This window comes from Lampris incognitus, chromosome 10 (genome assembly GCF_029633865.1).
Source record: "Lampris incognitus isolate fLamInc1 chromosome 10, fLamInc1.hap2, whole genome shotgun sequence".
NCBI lineage: Eukaryota > Metazoa > Chordata > Actinopteri > Lampriformes > Lampridae > Lampris > Lampris incognitus.
The window spans coordinates 58,264,913-58,278,490 of NC_079220.1; the positions used below are offsets into that span (position 1 = coordinate 58,264,913).

General features: G+C 47.5%; 1 protein-coding gene across 1 annotated transcript in view; it reads left to right on the top strand.

Annotated features, from left to right (window-relative positions):
• cacna1aa (calcium channel, voltage-dependent, P/Q type, alpha 1A subunit, a) overlaps positions 1 to 9,082 on the top strand; it is a 153,311-nt gene extending 144,229 nt beyond the window's left edge. Inside the window, exons 42-44 of the mRNA XM_056288482.1 lie at positions 1,905 to 2,121; positions 2,653 to 2,930; positions 8,264 to 9,082. Of these exons, the coding sequence (XP_056144457.1) occupies positions 1,905 to 2,121; positions 2,653 to 2,930; positions 8,264 to 9,082 (1,314 nt within the window). The remainder of the gene's footprint in view (positions 1 to 1,904; positions 2,122 to 2,652; positions 2,931 to 8,263) is intronic.
• The last annotated feature ends 4,496 nt before the right edge of the window (positions 9,083 to 13,578 follow it).

The following is a 13,578-nucleotide window of genomic DNA, read 5'->3' on the forward strand; positions in this document are numbered from 1 at the left end:
AGCTGGTATAGCTGGTATAGCTGGTATAGATGGCATAGCTGGTACAGATGGTATAGCTGGTATAGATGGTATAGGCTGATCTTTCCAATATTCAAAGCTTATTTTACTCTTGTAAAGTGTGAACATCTTACCAGAGATCTTGTGTTTGCCAAGACTTGAATGCAGGAGCCATATCACATCAGCTTCCTGCTCTGTGAGTCCTACATCGTGCTGAGGAACAAAGATCAGAATACCTCTCCTGTGGCGTGGACAGGGCCATGTTCTGTGAAACACGGTAGTCCTGCTATGTTCTCCCACACAAGAACAAGCAGAACACGCTGGCCACAGCTTGACAGGTGTGACAAGACAAACGAAACCAATGATTTTTTCTCAAAATCTGCAAAATTATAAATGTCAAATTTCACCCATTTCGAAGAAAACATGAAACCACGAGTTTTGGTTTTTAATGGCGGTGATATTTTCCCTGAATGCCAGCAAACCAGTCAGCTTGCTGGACCATCATGTTTTTACCAGAAAGGGCCTTGAGGGCCATGTGGCGATTCCTTTGAAATCACTGTGCAAACTCATGGAAAGGTTGCAAGGTGGGCTGTGATTAGAATTGGGCTGAATACACGCACTACGACACACACACACACACGTACACACACACACACACAAGCATGCACACACACACATACAAGCATGCACACCAACACAACCACCCATCGTCTGCATTAACTCCACTGTCTCGTGGCTCTTTCTCTCTTGCTATCCCTCCTTCTCTCTCGCTCTCTCTTCTCCCACTGCTGCTGGTTTGTGTAGCTTTGTCCTCATGCCTGTGTGCTCGTCTTTGATGATGTCATCAGTGTACTCTGTCTGTGTGTCCTTTTGCACCTGCTTCCCTGCATGTGCAGAGTTTGGTTAATTGTGCAAAATTAGATATGCATCTCTTTGGGCCCGTTTGTATGTGTGTGTGTGTGTGTGTGTGTGTGTGTGTGTGTGTGTGTGTGTGTGTGTGTGTGTGTGTGTGTGTGTGTGCTGGCGTAGTGAAGAGCGAACAAAAGAGGGATCGTTCAGATCAGCGAATGTGTGTGAGGGTACATTCTAGGGATTCTCAGTGCTACTCATATGGGGCCAAAGCATTATGTTATAAACAACTGGCATACCTAAGAAAAAAAAAAGAGGAAGTTAACTCAGCTACCATAAGGGTAGCATTGAGCACGCCTGGTGTGGATTACATGCCCAGGTCAGCAACCAGTGGCACCATAGGTTCCGGCCTGCTGTCCCACATTCAAGCATAAAGCCAAGCACGCCGTGCTGCAGACGTAGAGCTGTTAGTTTGGCTGATGGACACAGGAGGGCCCTGTGTGCTTGCATGGCTGGAGGGAGGCACGCTGAAGTCCAGAGGCTTAGGAGAAGAGTCTCATGCAGTGTGGAATGTGCTATGTTCAGAGGATGTCGGGTGGTGGTGGTGGGTGGGGGGTCCTGGTTGGGGGGTGGGGGTCCTGGTGAAGGTGTGGTGCAAGTGATCTTGACCCTCCTATCCCCTTTTATAACAAAGAGCGTCCTATAAGCATGGAAGGCATGGCCCTTAACCCTCATCTTATCTGTTTTTCTTATCCGTTCTTTCACTCTCAATGCAGCATGATTAAAATATGACTAATATGGGGCTGTATGATTGGGATGGGAAATGTAAAATCCCTCTTCAAACAGAGACAGAACTCACTCTCACGAACGCATATTCATGCACGCACTCACACACACACACACATAGACACTCTGAAACAAGCCCCAGATGTTGACAAGTCAAACCAATCCTAAACACGGGAGAAACATCCCTCTCTCTCTCTCTCTCTCTCTCTCTCTCTCTGTCTTTGTCTGTCTGTCTATCTCTCTCTCTCTTTGCCTCTTGCTCTCTCCCTCAGACCATCACTGATAGCAGTCCCATGAAACGCTCTGCCTCGTCCCTTGGCCACAGCAGGTCTGGGCGGGGTCCCAGAGAAAGAGGAGGGCCAGATGACTACACCATGGAGAATACCATACCAGAGGAGGGCAGGGTTACCAGACATGGCCACCGTCGGAAAGACAGGAGTCACCGGGCCTCCGAAAGGTCCCTATGTCGCTACACCGAGGCTGACACAGGTTGGACCACGCACACACACACACACACACAACCATTACACGCATCATGATAACATGATGGGTGGCACCATGGCACAGTGGTTAGCGTGGTCCCTGGGGTAGTCCATCCTTGGGGGTTGTCCTCTGTGTGGAGTTTGCATGTTCTCCCCGTGTCTGCGTGGGTTTCCTTCGGGTGCTCCGGTTTCCTCCCACAGTCCAAAGACATGTAGGTCAGGTGAATCAGCTGTGCTAACTTGTCCCTAGGTGTGAATGTGTGTGTGTTTGTCGGCCCTGTGATCACCTGGTGGCCTGTCCAGGGTGTCTCCCCGCCTGCCGCCCGATGGCTGCTGGGATAGGCTCCAGCATCCCCGCGACCCTGAGCAGGATGATGGTTTGGATGGTGGATGGACGGATGGATGATAAGATGATGATGACCAGTTCAACGAGATGATGATTGATAAAAGAACAGAAGGATAAGGGAGGACAGTTTTCTCTTGCTTTTTGCTGATTTCAATGATTTCCTCCAACCCTTTCCACTTCCCCTGTCATCAGGCCTGGGCACAGACCTGAGCACAACCACCCAGTCAGGTGACCTACCGTCCAAGGAGAAAGAGCGCGACAGGGACCGTGGTCGGTCTAAGGACCGCAAGCACCACCACCATCACCACCACCACCACGGCTCTGTGGACAAGGAACGCTACATCCCCGAGCGAGGGGTCGAGTATGGACACAGGCACTCGAGAGAGAGAGACCACGAGCGCGACAGGGAGAGGGACCGGCGCTGGTCGCGATCGCCCAGTGAGGGTCGCGAGTGCATGACACATCGACAGGTGGGTTTCTGGGTACATGCGTGCATGTGCTTGCATATCCAGTAAGGAACAGTGAATCTCACGTTCACTACTCAACACAACTTGATGTTAAAAACTGCAGCACAAGCTGTGTGTTGTCCCTAAAGAGCACAGAAAGTTGTCTGGTAAAGGGTACACAGTGTGTATACCTGCGCGTGAACATGTAATCAATCTGTGGCCGATGCAAAAACATGCACACATGACATGAGCACGTATGCATTATCACAGGTGTGATCACCCAAGTGTAAAACTGTGTGGCGCTGAACCATAAATAAGTCATTAAGTCACTGTTCCAACACCCAAACAAATATGCATAAGTGATGTATATTTGAGTCAGAGTGTCACCCCTTCATTCTCAAGCCTAAGCGTCCTTAGGCTCCCGACTTCCTTTTATGTTAACCTGATGTTCCAAAGTTTCTCCTCTTCTTACAAACTCTCAAAATCATTTAGAAAGACCACAAAAAAAACAACTAAAAAGAAATGTTAAGATGCTAAAATATATATATATATATATAATATTATTTGTTGAGCACTTTCCCTGCTGTTTCTTTTAACAAAGTTATATGTATATATAAAATATATATATATATATATATATATGTACTATTTCAGTCGCATTTGCAGTTGGACCCCAGTATATTGAGTGATTTTTTTTCCCCCTCTTAGATGGATTTCTTTTAATTTTCTAATTTAATTTTCCTTTTGTGGGTGGCACGGTGGCGCAGTGGTTAGCGCAGTCGCCTCACAGCAAGAAGGTCCTGGGTTCGAGCCTCGGGTTAGTCCAACCTTGGGGGTTGTCCCGGGTCGTCCTCTGTGTGGAGTTTGCATGTTCTCCTCATGTCTGTGTGGTCCAAAGGAGTTGAATCAAGTGCAACTGGACTTGGTATATATCCGTGAAGACGTTTCGCCTCTTATCCAAGAGGCTTCCTCAGTTCGTGCCAAGCTAGTCTGACTGGCTGCTGATGAGACTCAGAATTTATCCTCTTTGAGTCGTCGTCAGAGCTATAGATGTCCATGGCTCTTTGTGTCCCGATGTTTACCAACGCCCGTCGCTAACAGAGCCATAGATATGCGTGGCTCTTTTGTGTACCGATGTTTGGCTGCGCCCGTCGTTATCGGAGCTATTGATATGCGTGGCTCTCCTGTGCTCCGATGTTCAGCCGCGCCTGTCGCCATCGGAGCTATTGATTTGCATTTGTTTAGCAGCGACGGTGGTTGGGGGTGTTAGTTTCGACTTCATTGTTCAGTGGTCATGAGAGTGGTTGGAGCCGTTAGTGAGCGACTGTTGTTCTTGGAGGCCAGGCTTCTTGAGTCTCCTGGGTAGAGATTAAAGGACAGCATTCTAAGTGGGAGATAGGTGGTGTCGCAGACCTCCTCCTCTGTTGAGGGATGGTTCTTCCAGTTTCGCATAGATGGCTTCCTTCACCCCTCTTTCAAACCATCTATCTTCTCTGTCCAAAATGTGTACGTTGCTGTCCTGGAAGGAGTGTGTCTTCTCCTTTAGGTGTAGATAGACTGCTGAGTCTTGTCCTGAGGAGTTTGGCCTTCTGTGTTGGGCCATCCGGTTGTGTAGTGGTTGTTTGGTTTCTCCTATGTATAGGTCAGTGCAGTCCTCATTGCATTGTACAGCATACACCAGATTGCTTTTCCGGGTGTGTGGTACACGGTCTTTGGGATGAACCAGTCTTTGTGGGAGTGTGTTACTGGTTTTGAAGTATACCGGGATGCGGTGTTTGTTAAAAATTCTCCTGAGTTTCTCGGAGACCCCAGAAACATACGGGATGACTGTGCTCTTCCTTCTGTTCCTTTTCTCCTCGTCGCTCACCCAGTTGGTCTTTTTGGAACGTGTTGCAGGTTTCACAAAGGTCCAACTGGGTCAGCCACAGGTTTTTAAAGCTCCCCTCAGGTGTTTGTGTTCTTCCCGTTGGGCCTGAGTGCTGCTGGGCACATTATCAGCTCTGTGTTGCAGAGTTCTGATGACGCTCAGTTTGTGTTCCAGAGGGTGGTGTGAGTTGAAAAGTAGATATTGGTCTGAGTGTGTAGGTTTCCTGTAAACCCCAATGTGGAGGCTCCCGTCTTCCCCAATGTGGACGTCACAGTCCAAGAAGGGCAAACTGTTGTTCTTTATGTCTTCCCTTGTGAACTTAATGTTCTTGTCCACTGAGTTGATGTGTTTGGTAAACGCTTGCACCTCTTGTGTTTGGATTTTGACCCATGTGTCGTCCACATATCTGAACCAGTGGGTCGGAGGTGTTCCTTTGAAGGAGTTCAGGGCCCTGTGTTCTACCTCTTCCATATATAAGTTGGCCACAATGGGAGATACTGGTGAGCCCATCACACAGCTGTGTTTCTGTATGTAAAACTGGCCCCTGAATTAGAAATATGTAGTGTTCACGCAAAGGTCCAGTAGTTGGCAAATCTGGTCTGGGCTGAGGTTGGTCCTATCGTGGAGGGTGTCGTCCCGTAGCAAACGTTGCCTCACAGTTTCCAAAGCCTCCATGGTTGGGATGCAGGTGAATAACGAGGTTACGTTGTAGGATACCATGGTTTCATTCGGTTCCAGTTTTACGCCTTGGACCTTGTTCACAAAGTCAATGGAGTTTTGGATATGGTGAGGTGTTTCGCCCACTAAAGGGGTCAAGATGTTGGCTATATGTTTGGCAATGTTGTACGTGACCGAGTTTATGCTGCTGAGGATGGGCCTGAGGGGGGTTTCATCTTTATGGATCTTAGGGGGTCCATATATGCACGGAATGTTATCTTGTGGGTAGAGACGGTGGTATTGTATCCGATCAATGGTTCCTTCTTACAGAAACTACAGAAAGGGCGAAACACCTCACCATATCCAAAACTCTATTGACTTCGTAGACAAGGTCCAAGGTGTAAAACTGGAACCGAATGAAACCATGGTATCCTACAACGTGACCTCATTATTCACCTGCATCCCAACCATGGAGGCTTTGGAAACTGTGAGGCAACGTTTGCTACAGGACGACACCCTCCACGATAGGACCAACCTCAGCCCAGACCAGATTTGCCAGCTACTGGACCTTTGCCTGAACACTACATATTTCCAATTCAGGGGCCAGTTTTACAGACAGAAACACGGCTGTGCGATGGGCTCACCAGTATCGCCCATTGTGGCCAACTTATATATGGAAGAGGTAGAACACAGGGCCCTGAACTCCTTCAGAGGAACACCTCTGAGCCACTGGTTCAGATATGTGGACGAGACATGGGTCAAAATCCAAACACAAGAGGTGCAAGCGTTTACCAAACACATCAACTCAGTGGACAAGAACATTAAGTTGACAAGGGAAGACGTAAAGAACAACAGTTTGCCCTTCTTGGACTGTGACGTCCACATTGGGGAAGACAGGAGCCTCCACATTGGGGTTCACAGGAAACCTACACACACAGACCAATATCTACTTTTCGACTCACACCACCCTCTGGAACACAAACTGAGCATCATCAGAACTCTGCAACACAGAGCTGACAATGTGCCCAGCAGCACTCAGGCCCAACAAGAAGAACACAAACACCTGAGGGGAGCTTTAAAAACCTGCGGCTACCCCAGTTGGACCTTTGTGAAAACTGCAACACATTCCAAAAAGCACAACCAGGATTGTACTGACCTATACATAGGAGAAACCAAACAACCACTACACAAATGGATGGCCCAACACAGAAGGCCAAACTCCTCAGGACAAGACTCAGCAGTCTATCTACACCTAAAGGAGAAGACACACTCCTTCGAGGACAGCAACGTACACATTTTGGACAGGGAAGATAGGTGGTTTGAAAGAGGGGTGAAGGAAGCCATCTATGTGAAACTGGAAAAACCATCCCTCAACAGAGGAGGAGGTCTGCGACACCACCTATCTCCCACTTACAATGCCGTCCTTTCATCTCTACCCAGGAGACTCAAGAAGCCTAGCCTCCAAGAACAACAGTCGCTCACTAACGGCTCCAACGACTCTCATGACCACTGAACAATGAAGTCGAAACTAACACCCCAAACCACCGTCGCTGCTAAACAAATGCATATTAATAGCTCCGATAACGACGGGCGCGGCCAAACATCGGTGCACAAAAGAGCCACTCATATCTATGGCTCTGTTAGCGACGGGCGTTGGTAAACATCGGATCACAAAGAGCCATGGACATCTATAGCTCTGACAACGACTCCTAGAGGATAAATTCTGAGTCTCATCAGCAGCCAGTCAGACTAGCTTGGTCTAGTCAGAAAGGCACGAACTGAGGAAGCCTCTTGGATGAGAGGCGAAACGTCTTCACGGATATATACCAAGTCCAGTTGCACTTGATTCAACTCCTTTGGATAACCATGACGACCTGGATGAATGAGAACATTCACAGACATGTCTGTGTGGGTTTCCTCCAGAGGCTCCCGTTTCCTACCACAGTCCAAAGACATGTAGGTCAGGTGAATTGGCCGTACTAAATTGTCCCTAGGTGTGAATGTGTGTGTGTGTGTGTGTGTGTGTGTGTGTGTGTGTGTGTGTGTGTGTGTGTGTGTGTGTGTGTGTGTGTGTGTGTGTGTGTCTGTGTGTGTGTGTGTGTGTGTCTGTGTGTGTATGTGTGTGTGCGTGTGTGTGTGCGTGCGTGCGTGCGTGTGTGTGTGTGTGTCGGCCCTGTGATGGCCTGGTGGCCTGTCCAGAGTGTCTCCCCACCTTCTGCCCAATGGCTGCTGGGATAGGCTCCAGCATCCCCACGACCCTGATTAGGATATGCGGCTTGGATAATGGATGAATGAATTTTCCTTTCGTGTGGTAATAATTATTTTCCAGTCCTCCACATGTCACCCAGGGTGCCCTCACAAACACAGATTACACAGGGCTAGGAAAAAAACAAGCCGACAAACAACAACAAACATTTTACGTGTCCTCACAATCACCATGTTTACCCTGTACTACATTTTTAACTCTCAAGAAATCAACCCTTTGCCCTTCTTTTTCTCCTGTCGTCCTTTTGTTTTGGTTCCTTTGCATGACTTGTGGCTTCTCTCTGTATGGTGTTTCTTGGAATGTCATCTTTTCATTCATGTCTTCTTCGCTTCTGCTTTTTTATGTCTTTTCTTTCTGCCCACATTTACTCTGCTCCACACCACTTACACTTTGCCTGGTACTTCTCTACTGTTGCCGTGGTTCTTGTTGTTCTTGTCCTCTTTTGCTTCTCTCTCTCTCTATCTCTCTGTTTCTTCGTCTACATCTTCCTATCTCTCTATCATTCCACACTCTCTTTGAATTTGTGGTTCGTCCTTTTTTATTTGCCTTGTTTCACTTTTTGTGTAGGGCAGTAGTTCGGTAAGCGGAAGTCCCGTCCCCTCCACCTCAGGGACCAGTACGCCACGCCGGGGTCGTCGCCAGTTGCCCCAGACCCCCGCCACTCCTCGGCCCCATGTCACCTACTCACCTGTGGTCCGTAAGGCCATGCCCACTCTACCTGGGGGTCCACAGGGTCGCCCCCCTGCTCCAGCCCCTCGCCACTTTTCCCCTGAACTTCCCCCAGGACAGGGGCCTCCCCCAATCGGGCCCCCACCACCCCACCACGGCTCACCCCGTCAGGGCCGCCATCCTCCACCTCGGTGGGGGGACACAGGAGGAGGAGGGGGCTCTGTGGAGGGTGACGGATGCTTCTACAACCAGGACTACCAGGACTACGAGCTGCATCACGAACCCCCAGCCTATGAGCAGAGTGCTATGCCAGGTGGTAACCCACACCCCCATACCCTGGCAAACCACCCACTGCCGCCTCCTCCCCAGCCACAGCCACACAACCCTCATCCGCTACCTCCCCCACAGCCACACCCTGCCAACAATCCCCACCCCCATCCCCCAACCCACCCTCACCCTGGCCGCACCTCACCCAGGACTGCTCCACATGTGCCCCCTCCCACCACCTCCCTGACTGGGCCAGGACAGGGCCAAGGGCAGCCTCCTGCCCAGCGGCGCCTGCCTAATGGTTACCGTGCCTCCTCGCCATCCACACACCTCCATGGACCCCCTCACACTGGGCCACATAAGGTCCCCCCTCCAGGGCTTCACCCCAGGGGGCCCCGCAAGGGCCTTCATGAACCCTACAGTGAGACCGAGGATGATGACTGGTGCTAGCCTCTGGGGACCGGGGTGGGAAGGGGGTGGGGGGTAGTATGAGGATAATGCATAGACAGATGGAAAGGTTTGACAAATGGACATACAGTAGGGATGAAGAAGGCCAGCGCTGTGCCAGAGCATTGACTGCCAAGGGAAAATAAGGCATGATCCTTTCCTTCTTCTCTGTTGATTTTCTACTTTCTATTTTTTTTCTTTTCCTCTGCTGCTCCATGTGTGGCATGGCTGGTGCACATGATGACAGGAGGGCTGTTGGGATAAAGAGATTGAACAGGACTGCTTAGCCACGATGGGGTCTTGAAGGAAGGACTTAGAGGGCATAAGGGGAAGTAAGTGAGCCTCCGTGACGATCTCCATGAAAAGCATCCAACAGACCTCAAACTCCATTTTTTTTTCAGAATAGGAGCTAGAGGGATGAGAGACACATACTTCATACTTGTGTGTCATACTTCAAGCCTCCTTCCATGAGCTACAGCCACTTACCAAGATGTCAAGAGTTGTGACTCGACAAAAGACACATTGTAGACAACAGAAGAGTGACCACTTTCTTTTTTGCCTCTAAAAATGGAATTAGGTTACGTTAGAAGCAAAAAGAATAAACCCAACCCTCCCAGCTGATGGGTATATTGATGAGTTTTATCATCTGTGTTTACTCTTAGATATGGACAGTACTGAAGATGGGCCTTCCACCCGTGTGTGGTAAGTGGGTGAGAGTGTAGGGGGAGGATTGGGCTACAAGACTCCCACCAACACTCTCTAAAGGAAGAGAGGGGTGGATTGGAGGAGGGTTGTTTACCCTGGATCTCAAAACATGCCCCCACCCCCTCCAAAAAACAAACATTTCACCCAACCCACAGTCTATGAGAGAGGATAAAAAGGAGGGGGAGGCAACTAACATTGTTCTCTGCAGCACTTCTTCGTCTATTCCTGCAGCTGCTTCCTCTTCCTCCTCTTCTTCAAAACATTGACGCTTGAATCTTCTGTTGCACCCCACACAGCTTCGTTTTTTTAGACTTGCGGAGTTGTACACCCCTGTGGAGTCCTGCATGAATGATACAAAAAAAAATATTACTGAAATAATGAGAATCTACTGTATGTGGGAGGAACGATTCCCTGGCTCTACAACGTAGTCTGAGGGATTTCTCTCTTTAGTAAAATTACCTTTCTCTCTCTCTTTCTATGTCTCTCACTCTCTGTGTCTCTCTCCCCTCCCTCTGACATATGTCTCTCCGTAGCGTCATTCATTCTCAAGTCAAGTGAAAGAATACTAGAGGGAATAGATTGATAGAGGTACAGTCTCTCCATTCAGGAACAAGGCGACTGGGTTGAGTTTGTTATACTGTATGTTTTGTGCCAAATGCTGCCACTGACACAGTTGAGGTTGCACAGTGATTATGGTTTTTGTAATTGTTTTTAAGGCAGTGGCCCAAAATCATATACTGGGAAGCAGGGTAACTAGTAAAAGGAAACGGCAACAAAATGTTGTGTCATCTCATTGGTGTTTCAGTTTGACAAATCAGTAACATCTCAGTCTTCCAAGGTTTGGGGTTGAAATAGAGACACTTCAAGAGAAAGAGAGAAAGTAATGAACAGAAAGGAGAGAACCCCCTGATCTTTATTCTCTATGTTCATGATGATGACAGTGGATCAATATGTGTAATTGTTTATGAAGGTGATGATGATGATGACGATGATCTTGAGAGAAAATCTCTGTCGATTTGTTGTTTTTTAATTTGTGGTTTTTGTTTTTGTTTTTTTGGGGGGGTTTTCTGCTTCCAGTTGGTTCTAGTGCTCAGCGCACCACTGTCTTTGCTCGGTTGGATGGGCTTCTCTGTGCCCACTTGTCCAGCTGCGAGGTGGAACTCTGTCTCACAGTTAGTTTCAATGTGGGAAAGTGAGTTTTCAGCTGAAAGTCCTAAACCAAATCCTGACCCTATTCCCAAAGAGCCCACAAGCTCTTCCTCCCTGCCAATTATGGTCAAGAATGAAAGCCACTACATTTAGATGTGAGGATAAAATGGATCCAGATTTCCTTTAAATATATTAAAGGCTACAGTTACAATCCTTTCGATGTCTTTATTAAAGTTTTGGACAGGGTAACTATGCCATTTTGTAGTTAAAGTACAGGGATGGCATCCGAATCTGTTCCACCATTGTTTGTCCAAGACAGAGCTCCACTACCAGTTGCGACCTTTCAGTGTCACTGTATGCAAATACACTACAACATGTCATTTTGTCTTCTGTACCCTCTTCCTTTCCTTCACTCAAACTCTGATCTATTTTTCCCCCTTTTTGTACGTGTGCACTGTAAGTGAGGTGTAGCTAGTTCTCGCACTGGTAGAGCACCTTATTAGTGTTCACCAAATGTAAGCAAAACCAGCTGATTTGCACGGGATTGGGTGTCACTCAGCCGATCAGCCTGCATAGGGGTGGAGGAAAGATGACTGGAGCTCAGCCCAGTCCTGTTAAACTCCTGTGTGCTGTACGCGTCGCTCCTGTTTGTACGTTTCTTTCTTTCCGTGGGCTCCTCTGTGCACCTTGAACTCTCCACTAATGCTCACCGCTATCCACTTTGTCAGCTCCCACCCCCCATTCAAATGCCAGGATGTCGTAAAATCCCGTCACGTTATGTTATGACGAGGACTATTCACCCCATTCACTGTTAGAGATCACATTTAATCAGGTCTGAGTGATCTGCATTTTCCCTGGAGGCCTAGCATATGTCACCGGAGATCATATGTTACCGGAGATCATATGTCACCGGAGATCATATGTCACCGGAGATCATATGTCATCAGAGATCATATGTCATCAGAGATCATATGTCACCGGAGATCATATGTCACAGGAGATCATATGTTACCGGAGATCATATGTCATCAGAGATCATATGTCATCGGAGATCATATGTCACTGGAGATCATATGTCACTGGAGATCATATGTCATCAGAGATCATATGTCACAGGAGATCATATGTTACCGGAGATCATATGTCACCGGAGATCATATGTCATCAGACACCATATGTCACCGGAGATCATATGTCACAGGAGATCATATGTTACCGGAGATCATATGTCATCAGAGATCATATGTCACCGGAGATCATATGTCACTGGAGATCATATGTCATCAGAGATCATATGTCATCAGAGATCATATGTCACTGGAGATCATATGTCACCGGAGATAATATGTTACTGGAGATCATATGTCGTCAGAGATCATATGTCATCAGAGATCATATGTCACTGGAGATCATATGTCACCGGAGATCATATGTCACTGGAGATCATATGTCATCGGAGATCATATGTCACCGGAGATCATATGTCACTGGAGATCATATGTCACCGGAGATCATATGTCACTGGAGATCATATGTCATCGGAGATAATATGTCACTGGAGATCATATGTCACCGGAGATCATATGTCATCGGAGATCATATGTCACCGGAGATCATATGTCATCGGAGATAATATGTCACTGGAGATCATATGTCACCGGAGATCATATGTTACCAGAGATCATATGTCACCGGAGATCATATGTCATCGGAGATCATATGTCACCGGAGATCATATGTCATCGGAGATAATATGTCACCGGAGATCATATGTTACCAGAGATCATATGTCACCGGAGATCATATGTTACCAGAGATCATATGTCACCGGAGATCATATATTACCGGAGATCATATGTTACCAGAGATCATATGTCACCGGAGATCATATATTACTGGAGATCATATGTCACTGGAGATCATATGTCACCGGAGATCATATGTTACCAGAGATCATATGTCACCGGAGATCATATATTACCGGAGATCATATGTCACTGGAGATCATATGTCACTGGAGATCATATGTTACCAGAGATCATATGTCACTGGAGATCATATGTCACCAGAGATCACATGTTACCGGAGATCATACGTCACCGCAGATCATATGTTACTGGAGATCACATGTCACCAGAGATCACATGTCACCAGAGATCATATGTTATTGGAGATCACATGTCACTAGAGATCATATGTCACCGCAGATCATATGCTACTGGAGATCATATGTCACCAGAGATCACATGTTACCGGAGATCATACGTCACCGCAGATCACATGTTACCGGAGATAAAATTTCACCAGAGATCACATGTCACTGGAGATCATACGTCACCGCAGATCACATGTTACCGGAGATAACATTTCACCAGAGATCACATGTCACCGGAGATCATATGTCACCGCAGATCACGTCACCGGTGATCGCATGTCACCAGAGATCACATGTTACCGGAGATCATATGTTACCGGAGATCACATGTCAATGGAGATCATATTTTACCAGAGATTATGTGTCACCGGAGATTATATGTCACCGGAGATTATATGCTACCGGAGATCACATGTTACTGGAGATCACATGTTACTGGAGAATGCACAGGGAAAAAAAGCCTACTAGTGTCTTTCCAACCTTAGTGTAA